General features: G+C 36.4%; 2 protein-coding genes and 1 long non-coding RNA gene across 3 annotated transcripts in view; all 3 read right to left on the bottom strand.

Moving 5' to 3' along the window:
* LOC144969384 (uncharacterized) overlaps positions 1-8,764 on the bottom strand; it is a 9,437-nt gene extending 673 nt beyond the window's left edge. The window contains exons 1-3 of the mRNA XM_078908493.1: positions 8,676-8,764; positions 476-629; positions 1-14 (exon numbers count right to left, since the gene is read on the bottom strand). The exon at positions 1-14 is cut by the window's left edge and continues 673 nt beyond it. Of these exons, the coding sequence (XP_078764619.1) occupies positions 1-14; positions 476-629; positions 8,676-8,764 (257 nt within the window). The remainder of the gene's footprint in view (positions 15-475; positions 630-8,675) is intronic.
* The window catches only part of LOC144969697 (uncharacterized), a 64,219-nt gene that overhangs the window by 10,058 nt on the left and 36,661 nt on the right, over positions 1-17,500 (bottom strand). The gene's annotated exons all lie outside the window — the stretch shown is intronic.
* LOC144969383 (uncharacterized) lies at positions 14,479-15,090 on the bottom strand. Its single transcript, XM_078908492.1, has one exon. It carries the CDS (start codon positions 15,088-15,090, stop codon positions 14,479-14,481), a length of 612 nt encoding a protein of 203 aa, XP_078764618.1.

Below are 17,500 nucleotides of genomic sequence, written 5' to 3'. Positions count from 1 at the left end.
GTTAAATAGCTGCACTAACCTCAAGATCGGTTATTGGTTCTTCCATTCTTGATTCGGGGTATTCGAATGGTTCTATCCGTTGGTCCCCTTTGTACTTTTTCTCGAAGAAGTTTTTAACTCTTGCAACTATTTGTTTGTCATCACAAATTACTACTACTCATCATCAGATAATATTAGACGACTTTTTTTGTTTCTTTTTAATGTTTTTAAGAGCTTCGAATATTTTCATGCTGCCTGGGGCTGTTTTTATTTCGATTGCCATGTTGTCGATTTTGCTTTTATAATTGACAATAGATTGTGCTTTGATTTTATGCATCGCTTGATTTCTCAATGTTTTCAATTCTCGTTTTAGTTCTTCATTGTGGCAACTGTTAATATTGAGTCTAAGTTGCTTTTGTTCTTCTGAAAGTTATTAGAGGATTGGACAGAAGCTCCTTTTGACATTTGTTGTCTTTGGAAGAGTTTCGTTTCTTACCGAAATGATAGTGTCGATCATTTTCTGGTGTTCTAGGGCAGGGTCTGTTTCTGCATTGATATGTATAAGCTGAAGTTTGTTTGTCAGTTTGTTTTTGAATGCATTACGTACATCTTCATCTTTTAGGATAGTAAAATCTGTTGCTGGTTTTGGTCTGGGTTTAAAAAATCATATTTTACTGACTGCTTGAAAGTAATTACTAACTGTCTGTGGTCAGTGTTTACGTTTGTTCCAGAATATGTCCTTGCATTGTTCAGGTGTTTTTTGTAACGTTCTGGGACAATAATAATAATAATAATAATAATAATAATAATAATAATAATAATAATAATAATAATAATTATTATTATTATTATTATTATTATTATTATTATTATTATTATTATTATTATTATTATTGTTGTTGTTATTTTTATTGTTATTATTAATTTTGTTATTATTGTCGTTATTGTTGTTGTTTCTTTTGTTATCAAAACGTACAAAAATGTACTTGCTTGAGGTGCCTAAACCCTACACTATATTATGGTTTCCGGAAAGATTTACAGCGGGAGATTTACATCTCTTAAGGTTTTATCAGTTATATTTTCTGATATTCAACTGATAGTGGATATAAATCCAGACTTCAAAAGATTTATGTTTATCAACACTTTACCGATGCGGATATGATTACCAACGTGTTATGGGCTCTCTGTTGTAATGGAAATGTTTTCAAACCAACACAGAAAAAATTATCCATTACATCAAGGAAGCTTACAATTGTATTCGAATTGAAAATAAAAATAACAATATAAAAACCAATTTTAAAAAAAGTTCAGCTTTTATAAAGTGCAATATCCACTAAACGTGTTCAAAGCGCTTTACACGGGTCCCTGACCAACAGCAACACGTAACATGTAGGACGGGATATCTAACCCGTTAGGCGACATTACAACTTTTTTTTTCCGACAGAGACAAGCTGTTAACGACCAGGTTTTCATTTCACACCTGAGTACGGTGAGAGAATGTGAGTAAAGAGCCTTTTTTAAGGACGCAACTATGCGCCAAGCAAGATTCGAACCCAGGACCTTCCGATCCGACAGCGAGTGTCATACCACAAGACCACATAGCCACACAACAACAACAATAAAAAACCCCCCAAGCATCCATTCTTATTCTTGACATATTATGAATACTCATTCATGTATGTATTTGAAATCAAAAAGTTCCCTACCAATGGCCTTTTTAAAATTCATTAATATCTTTAGCATTTTTGGTTTGAAATGTTTGATTGTTCCATGTTTTCGTAGTACGGAATATTCTTTCTGATTAAAGTTGAGTATCCTCACATAAATATTTTAAAATATCACTGGACCTGCAAATATGTGCACATATCCCACGATACATATCACCCCTGAAAATCTTTCAGTAAGTTATCTCACATAATCAAGAAGTGAAGTACTTAAGGGCACCAGTTATAAAATAAAGATAAAGAGGGTTTTATCCGATCGGTATCCCTGTAGATGCAAGATTACACTAATATTGACGCACAGATTTATTTGTTTATTTGAGACGCAATAGAAAGCGTTGTCTGTTAGAAAACTGTTAAATAGCGAGGAAAAGTCGTGATGTCAGACCCACTTTTCCTGTTCCAGATTCCTTGGAAGCGTATATGTAACCATTCTTCTGACGACTAACAATAGATAGGTTACTTATTGAATCGTAAGGTGGCTCAACTATTCTAGTAGCAGGATGTCTAGGCAGATTCTAAGGTTTATGGGACGTAAAAGAGTGAAAATGAAATATTTTTAATTGGCGACCAGCATATAACACTGGGCAATGTTTTTCGGCACTTCGAGAGTAAATCGATTACAACAATGGGGCCATAACAATTTCGGTTTTCAGACCTGTAAATAATATCACGTCGGTCAGCATCGATATTAATAGGGCATCGATACCGTTTTAAGGCAATAGTTTTGGTCTCAAATAATATCGTTTAATCGCTGTGTCCACTTTGCCATGTTATCTGTATTCTTTACAAGTAAAGAAAGGAAAACGTGTACGGACTATGGCTTATAAAGCATTACCCGTTGTGAAGGAAAGCCAGACTGTAAAGTCACTGGGGAGTCGCCACTGTCTACTTCCGCCCCCAACTCAGCGTCAGCTGTTCCATCTATTGACATGACCTTTCCATCTCACAAATAGTTTTAGCAGTCCGGGGGTTGTTGGAATGAAGTCGGTCGCCCACGCAACCACTATTGCATCATCATCATCATCATCATCATCATCACCATCATCATCATCATCATCCTCGTCGTCGTCGTCATCATCGCCATCATCAACATCATCATCATCATCATCATCATCATCATCATCATCATCATCATCATCCTTCTTCTTCTTCTTCTTCTTCTTCTTCTTCTTCTTCTTCTTCTTCTTCTTCTTCTTCTTCTTCTTCTTCTTCTTCTTCTTCTTCTTCTTCTTCTTCTTCTTCTTCTTCTTCTTCTTCTTCTTCTTCTTCTTCTTCATTCTTTTATTATTATTATTATTATTATTATTATTATTATTATTATTATTATATTATTATTATTATTATTAATGTTATTATTCCTCCTGCTCATCCTCCTCCTCCTCCTCCTCCTCCTCCTCCTCATCATCATCATCATCAGCATCATCATCATCATCGTCATAATAAATGAATTGATAATAAATATGAACATTGATATAGAAACTTCCATTGATAAACTATGCTCAATGTGCTTCATTTATTCAATTCAGCAGGTCAACTGAGGCCCAGTTTTCATATAAAGTGCAACAATCTGTATTACTACTATTGCAACATCTGTCTCTGCCAATTGCCTGGTACTGATTCACACCTCAGGTGAAAGTGCCTAATCCAGTTACACAACGCTGAGGTCAGAGTTTAGCGATTTTTGTCACCAGTTCGACTACTGATCACGCTTGACTTTTGTTGCAAGATGAGTAATAAATTATGTGACCAAAAAAATAGAAATAAAAAAAAGAGATAAGAATAGACATGAATATTCATGATGTATAATATAGATCAGGACCATCCCGGTTTCTGTGGAATTTAACGCGCCGACAATAAAATTGTTGTCGCCCTATTGATAGGACGCCATCCAATTGCAACTGAGTGGATAGAGTGAGTGGTCGAGAAATACACTGGACTAAATTGAGGACCATTAAAAATCCTTTGTGTGGATTTGATTGCTCTACAAACTGAGCCATCGGATCATTCAAAGACTATTTAAAAAAAAAACAAGAAATGGAGTGAGTAGGAAAGTGCCATAAGCTCTCCCCGGCCAGGCGGAGTAGTCGTTTTATTCTCTAATTTATTGTCTTCTGACACTTTCCTACTCACTTCATTTCTTGTTGTTATCAACATAAGTGACTGCTCCACTCACTTTTCTGAATTTAAAAAGGCTATAAAAAGGCTTTAATAACGCCAACCGCTCTTGAAAAAAAATAATACAAGGATAAGTTACTTGAAGAGAAAATGTTGGAAATGATTAGCTTTAAGTTGTTTCACTCTAACTCTGGGATCCCTTGTTCCAGTCATACTCCAGTCATGGTGCGGCTATGTGGTCTAGTGGTATGAAACTCGCTTTCGGATCGGAAGGTCCTGGGTTCGAACCTCACTCGGCGCATAGTTGAGTCCTTGGAAAATACTCTTTACACACATTCTCTCATCGTTACTCAGGTGTAAACTGAGTATCTGGCCATTAACAGCGTTGTCTTTGTCCGAAAAATTGTCATATCGCCTAACAGGCGTCATGTCCCGTCCTAAATGTTAAATGTTGCTGTTGACCAGGGGCCCCTTGTAAAGCGCTTTGAGCACATTTAGTGGATATTACGCTATATAAAAAAGCTCAAGCTTTCCTTTCTTTCTTCTTTTCTCCTTGAACTTGATCATGAACTCCACTCATTCAAACAAAATGGCGATCTCTGTTGACATCAGTCCTTTATTGGATGGATTGTCTATATTACTTAATGCAATACTTAGGCGAGAGCGGCTTTTTGTGCCCCGCGGAAGGCCGTGAAAAAGAGAATATAATATATGTAGTTAAGAATCAAATTGAGAATAACAAACACAACAAAACCGAGACGAGATTTTATTTGTTAAACTTTTCAAACTAAAACGTGGCTATGGATGAAAATGTCCTGAGGTAACAGGACTAAGTACTAAATCTATACATCCTACGTTAAAAAAAACGGCTCCGGGCGGTTTCAAAATTTAATTACCTATTGTATTTTCTTAACTAAAGACTTTTTTTTGCGGTTTTTTTTTTGGGGGGGGGGGGGTTGCTTTTTTTTTAATTTTTAATTTTGTTGTTGTTGTTGTTATTGTTATTGGGTTTTTTTTCAATTTAAAAATGTAAATTAATTACTGCTGGGATAAAATTAGCTTTATCAATCAATTTTGATCTTATTTCTTCAAAGGCCACTTGAGAGCTGGACAATTTATTTGAATTTGTCACCTTTCATCGTCAATACTGCCTTTCTTTGAAGAAAAAAACGCATTTACAAATTTAGCCAGAAAACTCGTCCTTCAAATATAGATCGATCAAAATGACCCTCATCTTGTCCAAAAATCTCAGAAAATAGATTTTCCTTTAGACGTCGACCTCCATACTTTGTCTTACTTTCAATTTTACATAACCCGATTGCTGATTTGAATTATTTTGACATTTCTGCCGTTGTTTTTAAAAACACAGTATATGCAATGTTAACCAAATAACACATACTGTGTTCTTTAAAAAAAAACCCGGCAGATTAGGTACCGCATTTTAATTTGCAAACACGAAAGTAATAAATAACAATGTGAAATTGAATGTAAGCTTCAATTTAATTACGAAAACAGATAAAACGGACGTTTCGGTTTCCTCTTTATCAACAAACAGCATGAATGAAACACTACAGGTGAATGAGATAATGTGGTAGTAGCGTTAATAAGATGAATAAACAAAACATTGAAACGTCCATTTTATCTGTTTTCGTATTTATATTGAAACTTACATTCAATTTCACATTGTTATTTATTTCTTCGAGCTTCGAGCAGCAACATTTACAAAACACGAAAATAATAAAGTTGTCCATACGCGTTATAATTGCAAAATTAATGAAAAAGCTTGAATGTCACGAAAATAAAAGATGTCGTACCTTATCGTATGTGTAAAGCTAATAGGCTTTAAAAACGTTTAAATGCTCGAATATCTTTCATGCATAGATAATACTTTTCAAAGTTTTATAAACAACATTCATTGTTCATTTGATACAATTCGGCACACACAGCTGTTTCAAATTATGAAATATCTAACAAAAAAATAAGTGTCCTATTCAAGAATCGCCGTAAAATTGTATCTATCAACATTCGTTTGAATGTCCACTTTTATACATTCGAGAGTTTCAATCGATTGATAAACAAAATGCAAGTAATATCCAATGAAATAATAATAATAATAATAATAATAATAATAATAATAATAATAATAATAATAATAATAATAATAATAATAATAATAACCAAAAAATTGAGCAGTAATAGAGAGCAATGTCCACTAAACGGGCTCAAAGCGCTTTATAAAGGGGTCACTAGTCTCTAGCAACACTTATCGTGTAGGACAAGACATAGCGCCGGTTAGGCTATATTATTACAATTAATTTTCTCCGAGACAACGCTGTTAATGGCCATGTAATCATTAGAATATGAGTAAAGAGCCTTTCGCAAGGACTCAACTATGATGCGATTAGAGCGGGACACGAACCCAGGACTTTCTGATCCGAAAGCAAGTCGTGTCAACCACAAGACAACATAGCCGCACTACTGTGGCTCCCAACCTCGTGATTTCATTTTTCAAACCTAAGAGATTTTAACCAGTTCGAAAAGGTGGAGGAATATCTTTATTTGTTTATAGATACAAAAACTTGTGTCTAACTCCAGTAAAAGATGTTTTGTCAGCGAGCTGCAGCACGCACCGTCGTCATCATTACAACCACAACCACCATTGTTAACACCGCTCCATCGCCATCACCATTAACACTGTTACCACAACTATCTGTAGCATCGACCCATATTTCCGGTTTAATCTTTAATTCATATAATTGACACCACTATCACATACTCCGTATCATCACATCGATCTCTTCCTTTTAACTAGGGAATCAGGACCTGTCAGTGACAAACGGATACAGGCATTTGATTGGTTGATCATGAACGTGACGTCTATTAATTTATTATCACAGCATCCACGCTAAAATAACACTCACGCTAACCTAGACACAGTGGTATTGACGACGACTTTGGGAAATGTGAGTTGAATAATTGAATGACAGTTATTGGGAATTTATTACAGTAAATCAGGGTTGGTTAACAGAAAGATTTTTTTTTTAAAATCCAAGCGAGTCACTTAGAGAGGATACAAAAGATGCAAAATTTGTTTTAGCCACATCATTATGGTTTAGATATTATCATAACAAAGGGAGGATAGACCAAAATGTTCTCATTCGTCTATTAAAATCTCATTAAATAAACAAAATACAAATGAAACAAACAAAAACAAAACAAAATAAAAAATGCTTTAAATTATTTTGACCTTAAATCGGTAGTTATGTACAAATATTTACAAGTCATTCCGAGTGCAATTAATCATTTTTAACTGCTTTAATAGATAATATTTTGAGTTGCTCTGAGGCTATTACAGCAACGAGACCATAACAAAAATTGAGTTATCAGAATAGATTTATACGACAAGGAGATATTCAACGAGTGTCATGCAAAACTAACTATAATTAAGTACTGTTTAAGTCAAAATATTTACGATGCCACAGTTGTGTTACTGTGGCAAATTATTTCTTTTTTGTCTTTCAATGAGGGGGGGGGGGGGGGGAGGATCTTCTACAACTCAGTTGGTAGAGCACTGGCATCACACGCAAATGGACGAAGAATAATACTGTGTGAAGTCAACATTTTTCCCTACCCCCTTTTCTACCCAGCGATGACTGGGTAGCTGGATCTGTTACACCTGGCGGAAGGTACTTTGCGATAGACTATATCTCGCGAGGTCCCAGGATTGAGAGGTTTTGCCAAGAAGAGGGTCATTTTAATTGATCGATATTTGAAGGACGACTTTTCTGGCCAAAATGCGTTTAATCTGATGGTCCAATTATAAAGGAGAGCACACGGACATAAATGAGGAAATAATTTGATATAGGGGAAAACGGCGAAAAGTTTAGCACAACCCTGATTTCTACATTTCCCAGGTAACAGTTCAATGCATCCATCAATCGGTACCTCATCCCTATGGGGTTATAAATATGTGACTTGCTTGTTTTGTTGGTGTTGTTGTTTTTAATGTTTTACGACGCTTGCAACACATTTAGATCATTTCAGCTCTAGTAAAAAGACAGAAGATAGTTAAATAAAAGTTTGCATCTAAACCACAAGCGATTACGTAAGAATGGTTCAAATAGGGAACAGCTGTAGATTCCAAGAGCATACCATCAATGTCTCATCCAGACACAAGCACAAGATCACGCTAAGACTAAGAGGAATGCATTCGAAACAATAACAAAAAAGATTACAGTTAATAACAGAGAGATGATTTACATGAAAAAAACATTATCTCCCAAAACTAATACTATGTATTTGATTGTTTCCCCCTCAGCCAAGGACTCCGGCTATGGTTAGGACAGACCAAGTTATCTCATTGAAAGACAAAGATAGAAAGCAACTCGGAAAACATATACAGAGGGATAGAAGACACAGTAGGTGACCTCCTGCCAACCACGAGAGGTCAAAGGACCCCATCCAAGATGTGAACTTACTTCCATGTCTGATGACCCAAATTGTTATGGTCTTATTGTTGTCATGGAAATAATTTCAAAACACAGCTGCTGAAGTCAAAACATGCCCTTAATTCTGATATTCAAAAATGCGTCCACGTAGGAATATGAGAATATGTTTACATTGCATTTCCACGGTTTGCCCACTTTTTAAACATTATACAAAACACTGTTTGATATCCATGCTGTAGGTCAAACCTTTTCATTTTATTGTCCCCAAAGGCATAGGAAAATGTGTCCTTAGGGCACATTTTAATGCGCTACTTGCTTAATCCTCATCGAACCATGGGGCGCATAAGGCATCTACTAAAGACTTCAATATCTGTCTGTCGGATGCATGGACACCGATTTTGCTACAGACCTCTTTGGGCCTGTCTCTTTGTCCAGCGGAGTGCAGTTCTTGACAAACCAGTTGCCCCCATCCTGGCAAAATATCCTAGCCATCTCCATCTTTGTATCTTTATAGTTGTAGCTATGTGAAGGCAAGACTGATATAGTTCGGCGCCAGCAGAGGTGCGTTGTGGTAAATTGAGTTAGGGAGAAGTGAATTGTCAATGTCAATATCACCCAGCAAGGCCTGTGAATCAAACTTTATCACATGTCTATTGTTATTATCCGAAACAGTAGACCTTCCCGTTAGTGAAATTTCGAGCCACTTCTATTCAAACCCTTTGTGTCAAAATGATAAAGTGACCACTGTTTTGAATTTGGAGGACTATTTTGGCTGATTTGCATATTTCAAGATAGCTGTAGTCTCAACTCAAGAAAAGCTCAATACCCTTAGGTTATTATGCAAAGACTATACATGGGTCATGCAAGGCTGCACTATGGGGGGGGGGGGGGGGGGGGGGGGGGGAGGGGGATCTTATTTGTTTATTTATATTGTATTGAAAAATAAGTTCTAAAAATTTATAGAAGAAACGTGATTCTCTGTGTGGCCAATTTTAGTTACGCATGTGGCCACCAGTCGCGGAGTCGTCATTCAGATTTAAATTTACAAACATGGATTTAATATGTGTAAATAATTTTACCCCAGGACACACCGGTAATCGAGGCCAGAGTCTGCAATTTATTTCATTCATCTGATCATTGATAACGTTCGAAATTTAATTCACACTCCACATTATTTATACAGTCATTCACAACTACATACGGTCAGTGATGATGTATTTGGTCGAGAGATGGTGGTCAATGACCGAATAGGCGACACAATGAGAGCAAAACTCATGTGTTGTGATTTCGGGTAAAGCAGTTTACTCACCCCATTCTATCCAAGTCCCAGGAAGTAGTGAATGAATACCATATCGGGATATTATGGATATTGAAAGAGTGGTCATGATAAAATGGCGAGCTGCAGGTGATAAATATAATATTTTATGAAATGAAATTTCGGATCCTCATAGTTAGCTTAGGCTGGAGAATTAAAATAGATGGGCACTCATTGGTTAGTAAAAGAATATAAATACATGTCGTCCTTTCTCGATGAAGGCCCTTAAGGACACTAGTGTACGTTTTAGTCTTGAGATAAACTCGTAATGTATTGTTATGGGCTCATTGTTGTAATGGAAATATTCTCAAATTAACGCAAAAATTGTTTATGACAACAACGATAAATCAATCTCATAATTACGTTCGACTACCAGACCTGCTAAAAAGTGCAACTAGTTCAAAGCGCTTTACAATAATAAATAAGACAATAAAAACATTCGATATCTTGATTCGATTCAAAGAATAAAATATATTTAGGATAGGTAATAAAATGTTCAAGTAGACAGCCTGTTCTCACGGTGGCACGTGCACACACACACACACACACACACACAAACACACACATACACACACACACAAACACACACACAAACACACACACATACACACACAAACACACACACATACATACACAAACACACAACACCATACACACATACACACAAACAAAACACACCACTACACACACAAACACACACAACACACACATACACACACATACACACACAACACACACACACACATACACACACAACACACACACAAACACACACACACATACACACACAACACACACATACACACATACACACACACATACACATACACATACACACAACACACACACACACATACACACACACAACAACACACATACACACATACACACACACATCACACACATAACACACACATACACACATACATCACACCAAACACACACACACATACACACACAAACACACAACAACACATACACAATACACACACAAACACACACAAACACACATACACACACATACACACATACACACACAAACAACACACATACACACAATACACACAACACACATAACACATACACACACAATACACATAACACACATAACACAATAACAATAATATATATATATATATATATATATATATATATATATATATATATATATATATGTATATATGCAAATACACGCCCACACATTAACAAAACTAAATACTTTTTTTTAAAAAGATAAGATTCAACACAGGCTAATATATTTGATTTATATTTGATGATAAAAAAAGATAAACAAAGCATTGACTGGGAAGCACAGTGACCCTAGACTAATTGATGTCAATGGCATGTTTACTCACGGTGGCCGATATATTGTGTTTACATTGCAAACCGTTTAACTCACTCAATCCTAGAGTGTTTTTGCTCCTTTTCAAAATTGGAAAAAATATATTAAAATGAGCATGTACATAGTTTTATTCAACTGCCATTAACATGTAAAAACTAAAAGCATTAGCTTTGATACTACGCCTATAATTTGTTTCAAAAAAATGTAATAAATAGGCATGGGGTAAAAGTAACCCGGGTAAACTACGGATATAGTCGGTCTTAGGGTTGAGTGAGTTAAAGCGAATTGTATATTATTCACCTTGGGTTTTTGTTTATTTTTCCAGTGTAAATTGATGATTTGTTTAACTGTAGGAACTGAGACAAACCTGATATTTTTTTTAATATTTGTTAATTTTGTGGTGGTTCTATACATCTGTGATCTATTGTATAGTTTAATTACTATCCCCCGCCCCCCCCCCCCTTTTTTTTTTTTTTTTTTGCAAGGCGCCTTATTAAACTGATGATTAATGTGGGCTTTTATATAGGTAGCATAGCACAATATCCACGAAATGTGCTCGAAGAGCTTTTTCAATATATTCCAAAGCATATAGCAGTACTTCTCATCGCCTGTAAGACACTTTTACATTTTAGGACAGATCTATAATGCTGTTACTGCCGGGTACTCATTTTACACCTGAGTATGGTGAGAAAAGATGACTAAAGAGCCTTTCCAAGGACAATTTTGTGCCACTCACAGCGGGACTTGAAACAAGGACCATAAGGTTGTGAGATGGTTGGGATGGGATTTCATGATAAAATCATGAAAAACAGAGCGTGTAAACGTACAATAGACACTCGTCATAATGTAAATAATGGTAGTGATTACTAAACAGGCTTTACTACCAAAACAGAAAACTCTATGTAAACTTGGATATTTAGAATCTGATCGAGACAATTGTGTGATACTAGTCACAAATTTGGCGGTATAAAAACAATAACAATGACCAGAGAGAGAGAGAGATCGATTTCATTTACGTTATTGTTTATAAACAACCAACCATGCTTATCCGAGCACGTTTGCAGGTGTTCACAAATTCCAAGATTTGATTGGTCAAAAATCTATTGGTTTATTAACTGATTTCTGATAGTATTCAGTCAGACATCAGTTAAATTCTTTGTTCACTCGCTCAGTTTTCATGAGTTGTTTTCACATTGCCTATAGATAGTATGAGGATGACGTCACTCAGGTCTTTGTTATTGTTTTTTGCCATCCGCGTTTATGAGTAATGCTCACTGAACTGTATTAACCCGACTATAACGTTCATGGTACACACATTTTGTGTGTGTCGTTATACTTCGGATGCAATGTTATGAGCTTGTTAGCCAAGCGCAAATATCTATAGATAGAATGCGCTTGGCCAAGGAGTCACAACAATGCCATCCGAAGTATAACGGACCAACACACAACTCTGTGTAACTGACTTTTATAGCTGGTAATACACTTTAGTGAGAACAACTCACAAACGCGGATGGCAAAACAAATAACAAAGGCCTGAGTGACGTCATCTGCATACTATCTATAGATAGAATGAGGATGACGTCACTCAGGTCTTTGTAATTGTTTTTTTTTTCTTTGCCTTCCACGTTTATGAGTAATTCTCACTAAACTGTATTAACCAGACTATAAACGACCAAGATTACACATAGTTTTGTGTGTTGGTCCGTTATATATAGATAGTATGCACTTGGCTAAGAAGCTCACAACACATTGCCATCCGGAAATATAACGGACCAACACACAAAACTATGTGTAACCATAAACGTTTATAATCTTGATAATACACTTAAGTGAGAATTACTCATAAACGCGGATGGCAAAAAGCAACATAGACCTGAGTGACGTCAACTTGGTTCTATCTATAGATAGAATGAAGTTGACGTCACTCTGGTCTTTGTTATTGTTTTTTGCCATCCACATTTATGAGTAATACTCACTAAACGGTATTATCCAGACAATAAACGTTCATGATTACACATTGTGTGTTGGTCCGTTATACTTCCGGATGGCAATGTTATGAACTTCTTAGCCAAGCGCATACTATCTATATATATATATGTTGTGAGTTTCTTAGCCAAGCACACACTGTAGTTTCTGGATATCTGTCCTGCCGTGGATGAATTAACTAAACGTCTAAATGGGCCATAAGACCACGGCGAGCACAACAATCTATGTTATGGGAGCGATCTATATTCATGTTTTCGTCCAACCGAGTCATCAATCACGTGATTTGTTGCTGTCCAACGATTGGACATTTCTGAACAAATGTAAAAACGCTGCTTTGTTTATGAAAGTTGTATACATACCCATGTGTCAAGCTTAAGACAATGACCAATCGTGATATGAGATAGTTCTAAATCTGTGAACACTTTTCACTATGTAGGTCACTTTGAGCACATTTTGCAATGTGACCAATGACCTCGAGCACATGGAAGTTAATATAGATCATGCCCATTAGAGGGAACAACAGGATTTTTTTTTTTATCAAAGCGGAAAACTAGACACCATGAATAATATTTATTAAATTGTCAGAGTAGTTCAACTCTGCCGTACTCTGAACAAATGAAAATAATGAAATGTAAGCTTCTATTTATTGAACGAAGACTGATAATGTGGACGTTTCAGGTTTCCCCTTAATCAACAAAACATTTTCATTCTTCGTCTTTTGTTCAAAAATGGATTCATTTTTTTTTCTGAAAAAAATCAAACAAAAACAGCACGTTTAAAAAACTTTGGCCATAAAACTCGTCTTTAAAACTTGAGCGTTTATAGAGCGCAATATCCACGAAACTTGATCAAAGCGATTTACAGGGAGTCCCAAGCCAACAGTAATACTTAACATGTAAGATGAGACATGATACTACCAGGTATTCATTTTACACCTGAGTACGGTGAAGTGATATGAATAACCAGTCTTTTCCAAGGACCAACTATGCGCCGCTCAGTAAACGAGACTCGAACCCTGGACCTTCCGATCTGAAGGCAAGTGTCATACCATTAGACCACAAAGCCGCTTCACATGTCGATCGATTAACACGATTCTCAGAACCCAGGGGGGGGGGGGTTAAGTTTGATTGATCGATGTCTGAAGGACGAGTTTTCTGGCCAACATTTTATTTGTTTGTTTGTTTTTGTTTTTTTGTTGTTTTTTTGTTTGTTTTGTTTTGCTTTTGGTTTGTCAGAGTACGCCATTACTGCCAAATGAACTCTTGTGTTCCAAAATGTTTGAATTCATTTTAAAACAGTCAAGAGCAATTCTATTTTGGTTTTGTTTATTTATTTATTTTTTTATTTTTATTTATTTTTTTTTTTTTGGGGGGGGGGGGGGTCGCTTGGAACACATTTGGAGGTTATGTCAGCGCCAGGAAGAAATTCTAGGAGAACCAAAACGTTTAGTTTGATTACAGATGAAAATTCAAAAGTGGTAACGAGAGGATAATGATGAAAGAGAAGGATCATGTAGAGTTCAGCGAAGGGGATCTGAAGAAGGTGCGAAATAGACGTCACTCAGCTTTGTTATTGACTCGGTTTTTGGATGTCTTTCTTTGCTGGGCCCAGGTTTATCGCTGCCTTCAACTTAGTCTCATTGCTAAGTCGCCACGTTTGCTTTGGTCGACCAACCCTCCTCTTTCCTTGCGGGTTCCAGTCCAAAGCCTGTCTGGTGATATTATTTGCAGGCTTCCTGAGGGTATGGCCAATCCAGCCCCATTTCCTTTTCTCTATTCCCGTTTCAGTAGGTGACTGGTTCAGCCTTTGGTGCAGTTCGTCATTTGTGATGATGTCTCGCCACCTGATGTTTAGGATGTTTCTGAGGCACCTGTGTATGAATGCTTGAAGCTTATTAGTGGTATTTTTAGTCAGTCGCCATGTCTCCAAGCCATATAAAAGAACCGACTTCACATTTGTGTTGAATATTCGGATGTTATTTTTCATTGTAAGAGCGTTAGAATTCCATATTGGTCGAATAGTGTAAAAGGCATATCGTGGTTTATTTATCTGGCTTTTAATTTCTTTGTCTGTTCCTCCCTCATTGCTTACTATACCAGCCAAGTATACGAATTTATTTACCTTTTTGATGTCTCTTTGGTGGCGTTTTATAGGCTGAAATTGCTTGTTGTTGACCCTCATCATTTATGTCTTGCCTGTATTTATTAGCAGTCATGTTTCCCTTGCTTCCTCTGTGACTTTGTTTTTCAAGTTGTGAGAGAGAAGACAGATGTCGTCTGCAAAGTCGAGATCATGTAGTTGGTTTGGTAGGGTCCATTGAATCCCTGTCTTTTGTCACATGGTAGCCTGTTTCATGAGCCAGTCGATAACTTTCAAAATGATTGCCGGACTCCAATTGTCAATGAGAAAGGTTCTGTTACTTTTCAATCGTGGATGACTTGGCAAGTAGCATCATCATACAGCTGCTTGGTGATGGTCACACATTTTATTGGATAGCCACAGTGTTGCATGAGTTTCCAGATCACATTTCTGTCCACACTATCAAAAGCTTTTTGGAAGTCCTCAAAGACAGAGTATAGAGGAGATTGCCACTTAGGGACTGTTCGATGATGATCCTTAGAGTAGCGATTTGGTTGGTACACAACCCATCTTTTCATAAACCTGCCTGTTCATCTCTGAGGTTTTTTTTTTGTCAAGTGCAGTCTTCAAGTGTTCCGAAATGATTCTGCTAAAATTTTTTCCTGGGATTGATAACATGTAGCATGACTCCCCTCCAGTTGTTACACAATGATAAGTCCCCTTTTTTGGTAATTTAACGAGGTGGCCGCTCTTCCAATCTTTTGAGATAAAGGTGAATGTTCTCATGAATTTCTGTAGAATATTTCCTGGCTTCTTTTATTGTTAACAGCGTTAGAATCAACTGTATTTTGTTATTTATTAAGTAGTTTAATTATTCATTCATTCATTCATTCATGTGTGTGTATGTGTGTGTGTCTGTGTGTGTGTGTGTGTGTGTGTGTCACATTCAATTTTTTACGCGGTTGGAAAACAGTTGATTTTGACTACTCCCCCGCCCCCAACATTCAATGTCTTTCCCTGAGTATTTGGTAGACAATTATCGATAATGCTGTTATTGATAATTATTTCTTAATTGTCGGGAAAATCTCTAATCTTATCTTGACTAATACACTGAAATCAGAGACACCTTTGTTTAATGACAAATAATTTGACAGATTCAAGATAACCCTTCCTTAGGAAGACGAGATCACTCGAAAAACAATCTGTATTTGATTATTTGTAAATGACCTTCTAAGCAAGATATGGACATTTATTGTATATTAAAAAGTACGTCTAAGACCCGATATTGTATCAGATGATCTTTCCAATCAAAGCTCTGCAGCTTTGATATCTACCCTTTGAAAATAACGGGATATTAGGCGAAGAATCGGGATATAACAGGCGTGCTTTAGTAGTAATTATTCTGTTACACGTGAATAGCCCGTTATAACGCATAGTGTGCTATTACAAAGTGTTATCAAGCGTGATAACTGAAAATAAGTAAATAATATGAAATGACACAATGTTCCTAACATTCCATTGTTTGCCTTCAAAACGGAGTAATTAGCCACGCCCACAAAATGTCACCCAACGCTTCATCATGGTATTATGGCGAGGTAAAGCAAATGTTGAGAAGTAACTTGAAAGTCAAAAGATTTTGAAATATGTTTTTTTTTCCACACTTTAGGAATGGTGCTACGCTAGTCAAATAATGTTGAGTGAAGTAACTTACAAGACTGGTGTCAATGATTCTTTTAAAAATCTGGCCCCAGCGTCGCATTCCTGGATGCCAGACACTTCAGCTGCAAATTAAGAAATCAAGGATCAGGCATCGTTGCAAGATAAAGATATGAACAAGTGTGCGTGAATGAGACCAGACAAAGCAAGAAAGAAAAATACACGAAAAAAAAAACACCCCAAAAAATCCAGTCTACCTCAACCGGGGATCGAACCTCAGACCTCCTGATTACCCGTAATAAAGAGATTGGCATAGCTTTACTTGATTTTTGAAAATTGTTTTCTTTCTTTCTTTTGGTATTTTTTTAACAAGATAAAACACTCCTGGAAGTCAACGAGATCGCAGTTCATTACTATAATGTTATGATGATACATTCGTACATATATTAATGTCAATTTGAGTTACATAACCTGTTAATCTTTCCCCAATTAAACTGCCATGAACTTTACATTTCCAAAGAGATGCGAACATTTAATATGGCGTAAATACTGTCAAAATATAGAGTAAAACAAATTATCTACGTGAATTATGAAATAAACACAGTTTTACTATACTCGTACATTTGAAGATGATAGGAGATTATGTTCAATCATTGGGGATGGGATCGATAGCTCAGTCGGTAGATTACTAGCTTCTCACACAAAAGAGGCCGAGATCAATCCTAGGTGCAGTCAAGTTTGTTTTTGTTTTTTGCTGCCCCCCCCCCCCCACCCCCACCCTTTCATGCATCAGTGATTGGGTAGCTGGATCTGTTGGAAAAATACTTACGATAGACAAGGGTCCTATCGAAAAGTA

This window comes from Berghia stephanieae, chromosome 3 (genome assembly GCF_034508935.2).
Source record: "Berghia stephanieae isolate SIO BIC M18660-M18661 chromosome 3, UCSD_Bste_1.3, whole genome shotgun sequence".
Classification (NCBI taxonomy): Eukaryota; Metazoa; Mollusca; class Gastropoda; order Nudibranchia; family Aeolidiidae; genus Berghia; species Berghia stephanieae.
The sequence above is the reverse complement of the archived record's forward strand: the minus strand, read 5'-3'. Positions and strand labels throughout refer to the sequence as shown.